The sequence below is a fragment of the Fragaria vesca genome, linkage group LG5, assembly GCF_000184155.1.
Source record: "Fragaria vesca subsp. vesca linkage group LG5, FraVesHawaii_1.0, whole genome shotgun sequence".
Lineage (NCBI taxonomy): Eukaryota > Viridiplantae > Streptophyta > Magnoliopsida > Rosales > Rosaceae > Fragaria > Fragaria vesca.
Genome location: NC_020495.1, coordinates 26753697 through 26761310, shown reverse-complemented (window position 1 = coordinate 26761310; position 7614 = coordinate 26753697). Strand labels below are relative to the sequence as shown.

General features: G+C 38.0%; 2 protein-coding genes across 2 annotated transcripts; both read left to right on the top strand.

Annotated features, from left to right (window-relative positions):
- The first annotated feature begins 372 nt into the window (after positions 1 to 372).
- On the top strand, positions 373 to 3278 carry LOC101298321 (probable small nuclear ribonucleoprotein Sm D2-like). Its single transcript, XM_004300560.1, has 5 exons — positions 373 to 406; positions 1087 to 1166; positions 2606 to 2683; positions 2774 to 2878; positions 2956 to 3278. The coding sequence occupies exons 2-5, from the start codon at positions 1140 to 1142 to the stop codon at positions 3070 to 3072; spliced, it is 327 nt and encodes a 108-aa protein (XP_004300608.1). The 5' UTR covers positions 373 to 406; positions 1087 to 1139; the 3' UTR covers positions 3073 to 3278.
- Positions 3279 to 3927: 649 nt separating this feature from the next.
- Positions 3928 to 5654, top strand: LOC101298026 (flavoprotein WrbA-like). Its single transcript, XM_004300559.1, has 2 exons — positions 3928 to 4600; positions 5209 to 5654. The coding sequence occupies exons 1-2, from the start codon at positions 4026 to 4028 to the stop codon at positions 5429 to 5431; spliced, it is 798 nt and encodes a 265-aa protein (XP_004300607.1). The 5' UTR covers positions 3928 to 4025; the 3' UTR covers positions 5432 to 5654.
- The last annotated feature ends 1960 nt before the right edge of the window (positions 5655 to 7614 follow it).

The following is a 7614-nucleotide window of genomic DNA, read 5'->3' as shown; positions in this document are numbered from 1 at the left end:
ATCATAGTCATACACAAAACAACGAAGAGATGGGAAACATGCTCAATTTCATTTTGCGCCTAACAAAATGGAACAGCGTCCTTAAGAGAAAAGTGCGGCAAATTTCAAACTTGTATACGCATAAAGTTCAAAGTTGAGCTCTTGACAAGGATGAAAAGAAAAAGAAAAAAAGAGATGAGGTTCACATGGATTGTTATCTGGGCCAAAAGGTTCCGGTTACAATTGTTTTTGGACCGAGGGCTTATATTTGGGCTTTTACCAACTTAAATTTGAAGCCCAAACCACCATATGCCGCCCTAGGGCACCTGTGGTCCTTATATACCCCAACTTTGGGTAGTCCGCAGCCACAGTGTTCTCCTCGCTTCCTCTCTTAGATTTGTTTTGCTTTGGCGACGAAGCCGCAAAGGTAATGATTCCTATTCCGAAACCCTGTTTATTCAATAACATTGGTTGATTTACTGCTTAGGAATCAGTAGCTCTTTTGTTATTTTAGGTTTTAGTGTCTAGCGATAGCCTCTGTGCTGTGCCAGCTTGAATCTTTCTAGTTGTTTTTTAGGGTCTTGATGAAGTCTGTATATGCCTCTGGTGATGATCCATATATACTTTCGTTCTTCCGAGGTTCTCCATGCGGAAATTTTTTGGAGACCTGAACTGAAGAGGCTGCTTGATTCTTTTAGTTACATTGTCTTATACATACAAACTGTACTGTTGTCTTTTAGGAATTGATGCTCCTTGTGCTTCTTTTTGGTTGTTTTGAATTAGATTTTCAGCTATTGTGGTGGTTTTGATATTTAGATTTAGGTTCTATTCGACAGTTTTTTATGTTTTTAATAATGTATTGGTTAATGTGGTTGTTAAGAGCGCCGATGTTTGGACTTCGTCGTCGGTCTATGTTATGCTACCTATGTTATGCTGGTTTTTGCGATTACACAATCTTTTGTTTTGGAATGATACATTTTATGCATCTTGTTATGTAATGTTCTTCTAGGTTTATACTATGAGATTTGTGCTGAGTTTGTTATTTAGATCTTATTTATAAGCTGTATATGTCAAATTGATTGATTGGGTTGATGTATTTTTTGGCAGGTTTGACGCAGAGTTTTTGGATCAAGTCTGGAAGACCTTGCCTCCTGCTCAGGATGTCTGGCTGGCCAATGGATGTAGATGTAAGTTATACTGCCCTTAAGTTATTCATCTTTATTATGTCTGTTCTTTTTTTGGCTGGGATTGAGTTAACTGTTGTGCTGAAATTGGTTATCTATTGTGTGATATTGAGTAGTGTTAGTCAATCGGGTCTGATAAGCTAAAAAACTGTGTCATCTGTTGTTATAATGTACATGTTGATTGGTATTACTGTGTTGTGTGCCTTCTGAAAACTATACCTGTCACATTATTTAACTGTTCATGGCTTATATGTCTATGCCTGTGTTTCTTTTCTTTTACCTTTAAAGAAAATAATTGTCTCAATTATCCTCTATATTCATGTAGGATTTAACTTGGTCCCGGGTGTTTTCCCAGTTCCATAAGAGTACTTTAAATGGTATGATTTCTTTTCTCTTCTTTTCCTATGCTTCTTTACTTGAAAACCTTTTCTTTTATGAATGAAAAAAGCCAATTTGCAGAGCAAGAGTGTCAATATTTAAAATATGGCGCAAATTGCATTGAAGGTTGGCAATAATATCAATCGATTCTCCGTGCCTATCAAATTCTGCATGTTTTGATTATGGCCTCGAACAAGTCGAGACATTCATTCTTCCTCTTCCATTTGTTTTAAGAGTTCTCTCATAAGTTGAAAATTGCACGGTTCCTTTCTGATTCCTTTTGTTGAAATCAATTAAGCCAATTTGCTGAGCAATGGCGTCCATTCTTTATGGCGCAAATTGCATTGAAGGTTGGCAATAGTATCAAGTGATTCTCCGTGCCTATCAAATTCTAATTGTATTGACTATGGCCTCGAACAAATCGTGACATCCATTCTTCTTAGGTTTAACCATATGTTCCAATTAGTACGAGAGTTTTCTCACATTTGGTTCATTTCTTTACTTCAAAAATATTTTACTTGAATAAAGAAAAGAAAGCCAATTTGCAGAGCAAGGGCGTTCATTATTTATGGCGCAAATTGCATTGAAGGTTGGCAATAATATCAATCGATTCTCCGTGCCTATCAAATTCTGCATGTTTTGATTATGGCCTCGAACAAGTCGAGACATTCATTCTTCCTCCTCCATTTGTTTTAAGAGTTCTCTCATAAGTTGAAAATTGTACGGTTCCTTTCTGATTCCTTTTGTTGAAATCAATTAAGCCAATTTGCAGAGCAATGGTGTCCGTTCTTTATGGCGCAAATTGCATTGAAGGTTGGCAATAGTATCAAGTGATTCTCCGTGCCTATCAAATTCTAATTGTATTGACTATGGCCTCGAACAAGTCACAACATTCTTTCTGTTTAACCAGCTGATTGTAACCATCTGTACTAACTAACTATTTATGTAACTAAAATATTAAAAAGATATGATCTCACTTGTCTACTTTTGTATTTAAACCCCAACTTTGTACTCCTGTTTTGATAATTGAGTTTTGTTGCTTGCTCATTGTTTGACTGCTGCAGGTTGTGAAGAATGAAGAAGAGGAGTTCAATACAGGACCACTCTCCATTCTCATGATGAGTGTCAAGAATCATACACAGGTAATGCTTTCTCATGATTTTCTGTCCATTGAGGCTTTTCAGATGTAGGGAAAGTATCCGGATTCAAATGGGTTTTCATTGTGCTTGTAGGTCCTCATCAATTGCCGCAACAACAGAAAACTTTTTGGCACTGTGAGAGCATTTGATCGGCACTGCAACATGGTTTTGGAAAATGTCAAGGAAATGTGGACTGAGGTATCTTTGTTCAATTATTATGTTTAATTTTCATTATTTTCAAAGGTCCTTTTCTAATACAGATCTTTCATTCTCAGGTTCCAAGGACTGGAAAAGGCAGGAAGAAAGCCCAAGCGGTGAACAAGGACAGGTTCATCAGCAAGATGTTTCTTCGTGGGGATTCTGTAATCATTGTTCTCAGGAATCCCAAGTGAGATGTATTGCAGCATTTCCCTGAAAATCATACTAATGTAGGGAAATTGAAAACCCTTTCGAGAGCGACTCTTAAGATTGCTATAGTAGTGTACATTTTGACCTATTTTGACTGTTAAATATCAGCAAGATTCAAGATTATTGTAGTAAATCTTGACCTTGCGACTTGTGTTATCATCTTGTAACCTAGTGTCTTGTTCCTGCAAACAATTTTTATCATCTTATTCCTCCATTGATCAACATAAGCTATCATTCTGATTAGTGACATCTGTCAAATCTGTGACCATTTCCAGGAAATTTTGAAGCTATGCCTAATCTTTTATGAATTAGGTTCATGTTGGTGCAAGGTCAACATCGTGTAAAACGTCGTGCTCTTTATTCCCTGGGATGTTCTAGTGGCAAAACTGCTTTATGGCATATTCCATCATTTCTAATCAATCATCATCAAGTGTTAGGTACATCGTTAATGATTGATAGGTGGCTAAAGCACAATGTTAAAAGAGTCCAATCCCAACTCATCCTCCTAGACCACCTGCAACAAATACCATCACGAATCCAATCCCCAGCAACTCATCCTCCTAGATCATCTATAACAAATACCATCGTGAAAGTAAAACATAAAATCTCTCACTGAGACTCGTATTGTAATATAATTTAACTCAAAATCTCTCATTTACGATTTATACGCTCGTTCTCTTGAGAGTTTTAATAACTTGAGAGTTAAGACTCGTCTATTAGAAAACTGAAAGGAAGAGAAAATGAAAAATTGACGTGATTGCTTAAATTCTGAAGTTGCCACGTGTCCCGGGGAAATATAAATCAATCATTTTTACGCTTCGAAGTTTGGAAAAGAAGCTCTGTAGTCTGCGCCTGACTGTAAAAGAAGAGACCAAGTTAAGCTCAGAAATTGGTGTGTGGGTTTTGGCGCAGACCTTATCCTCATTATTCTCTGAAGATGGGGAAAGGTGGGGGCTGCGTCCCAAGCAAGAAGAAGGTCCCGTCCGACGTAGTCGCCACCGAAGACGCCACGCGCGCCTCACGTGACGCCCCGATCGCCGCCGAGGACACTTCCGCCTCCAATTCCAATCCCATTCCGGACTCCAGCCAAAACGACGCCGTCTCGGAGGCGTCGCGTCCGATTGCGGCGGCGAAATTGAGGATATTCATCGTGTTCTACTCGATGTACGGACACGTGGAGGAGCTGGCGCGGAGGATCAAGAAGGGGGTGGACGGCGTGGAGGGAGTGGAGGGGGTGCTGTACAGGGTGCCGGAGACGCTGACGCCGGAGGTTCTGGAGGCGATGAAGGCGCCTTCGAAGGATGATGGAATTCCGGAGATTTCGGCGGCGGAGATGGCGGCGGCGGATGGGTTATTGTTTGGGTTTCCGACGAGGTATGGCTGCATGGCGGCGCAGATGAAGGCGTTTTTCGACTCGACCGGAGGGTTGTGGAAGGAGCAGAGCCTCGCCGGAAAGCCGGCCGGGTTTTTTGTCAGTACGGGGACTCAGGGCGGTGGCCAAGAAACCACAGCGTAAGCTTTCAATTACTAATTGTTTAATGCCATTGACTATGTGGATTATATTTGCTTAAGCTTGATCAATGTATGAGTATTGCTGAGGTTCAATAGGTCGAAGCCGGCTTTATATAAGCATACATTGTTTGAGAGAATGAAGCTTTGGACTAGAATTGAAATGTTTTCGGGCTATCACAGGTTGCATTTGAAACTATGTAATTCTGGTGCTTGTTCTATATGATCTTGATTGTTGCAAAGAACTTGGTCAAACTTTGATTCACAAAGCTCGAATCTTTAGGTTGACATTCTTTCCAATGTGCATTTGAAGAGATGATTTGTCCTTAGCATTACGGCGAAGTATATAAAAACTATTGGGTTTAACTTGCAATTATATATTAGAGTACATCTTAAGCAAGGCTGAATGTGCTGGTATCACTAAAAAACTTGAATATAGTACAATGCAAGATGTATGTCATGTTCTATAATACTGATAATTTGTCTGTGAGTTCTCCTTTACTTTCGTCGTTTGAGACAATTGTTGTGATTCGACTTATATATAGTAAAACTTACTCCCATATATAAATGTGATAAGTAAGTTGAGTATTCTGTGCTGTTGTATATTGCAGTTGGACAGCAATCACGCAATTAGCACACCATGGAATGCTATTTGTTCCCATTGGGTATACTTTTGGAGCTGGAATGTTCAAGATGGACTCAGTAAGAGGGGGTTCTCCATATGGTGCAGGTGTTTTTGCTGGCGATGGCTCAAGACAGCCAAGTGAAACAGAGTTGGGGCTCGCAGAGCATCAAGGGAAGTATATGGCAGCAGTAGTCAAGAAGCTTGCCTAAGCTTGACTATAAATTCCTGATTTTAGCATCTTTGTGTGCCATTATTTTGTTTGTTTTTATTTTTTTTATTTTTTTATTCCAAATATATTCCTCATGTGATTGATCTCGGCACTTTCTCATTCCTCTCATTGCTGAAAGATGCTACAGTATTCCAGTGTTACAGTTCTTTCGATTGGTTGTTTACATCTTTACTTCGTATCTGTTCAAAAAGCTGTAATTGGTTAAAACTTAAAAGTGGTTCTGCCTGATTGTGGCGAAAATAATTTGGGAATCTGTGGGTTGTGTCATTTTGTATACTTGATTTCTTAAACATGTAATTCATACCATTTAAGACTTGATATATGAGAAACTTACTTTTCGTTTCAATATTGCTCAAGCCTCTGATTGTTCATCTTTTCTGACCGTATGTGATGATCAATACCGCTTCAGATTCTGTGAAATTGAATACCAATTGATATAAAGATGGTGAAGCTGGGATGAATTTGCATTATCGATTTATCAGGAAATATACGAACAACTTTTTCATGGTTAGAACTTAGAAGCAGATTTAATTCGTGTGAAGCAACTTTTGGTGCTTTTGATGTAGACATAGCCAACAATGAGTCAATGACTGTCCAGATAGCTTATGTTTTGGTTTATCAAACTCCAGATAATCATATTCTCCGTTCTGTAAGATTGTTTACTAATAATAGGAAGAACTAAATACACGAAGGCCCAGTTTGGTATTGAGTTTTGGGAATGAAAATCTTATAATCACCATTTTGTATTGATTTTTTGTTTGGTAAAATTTTAAAATCTATTTATCTAAAACTTTTTAGTTTAAATGACCACGATTTTAAAAAGGGCCGATTACATAAAAGTCCATTTGGAGACATTTTCTCCCATATAGGTCCACCCAAACATTTTTACCCACATAAGTCCACCTAAGCCTAAATACAGTCTTATATTAGGTATTAAAGTTTAACAAAATTACAGACTGCCATCCAACCAAAAAATTAGAATTTCTCTCTTATATTTACAAAAATGTCACTAATGTAAAAAGTCAACAACCACAAATAGTCTCCGATTGACCTCCGGCGAGGTCTCCGGCCCACCTCCGACGAACTTTCCGGCCAACCTCCGGTAAACTTTCCGGCCGACCATCTGTGAGGATTCTAGCGACCACAAAACCTACTACCACTGACAACAAAAGATACTACTACCGACAAAAAAGGCTACTACCATTGACAACAAAAGATATTACCGATAGCAAAAAGAACTACTGCCACCAGCAAAGAAAGCTATTACCGATAACAACAAAAACTACTACCACCAGTAAAGAAAGCTACTACCACTGACAACAAAATATACTACTGATAGTAAAAAAAACTATTGCCATCAGCAAAGAAAGCTACTACCGATAGCAACAAAAGCTACTACCGATAGCAACAAAAGCTACTACCCATGGCAAAGAAAACTACTACCACTGACAACAAAAGATACTACCGATAGCTAAAAAAGCTACTGCCACCAGCAAAGAAAGCTATTATCGATAGCAACAAAAGCTACTACCGATAGCAACAAAAGCTACTACCGATAGCAACAAAAACTACTACCGCCACAACAAAAAAATACTATTGTCAACAACAAAAAAATACCACCGCCAGCAACCAGAGATACTACTGCCAGCAACCAGAGATACTACTGCCACAACCAATAAAAGATACTATCGCCACCAACAAAAACTACTACCACCAGCAACAAAATCTACTCATATGAGATTGAGAAAAATACTAGCATAGAAGTTGAAAACGCTTTGATTGTATATACAAAATATTATTACCGTGTTGAAAAGATACTAGTACAGATATTAAAAAAATACTAAAATTATGTAACTTTTTACAATGATATAATTATATATAAAGCTACTTCTGTACTTTAAAAAAGCTACTGTTATAGTTTAGAAAGTCTACTGTAATAGTTCTATAAAGCTCCTTCCGTGGTTTTGCCATTCTCGATTAGCACGCGACTTTATTTCAAATATTTCTTGGTTAGTCAAATGATCTCTTGGTTAAGAGAGGCTTCAATATCCAAATTCACATGAGATTTCTGCAAGAACAAATGCACAACAAAATATTAGTATTTGAAATGAAAACTAAAAACAACAATGAAAATAAAAGTTAACTGACATCATGATGAAAAAA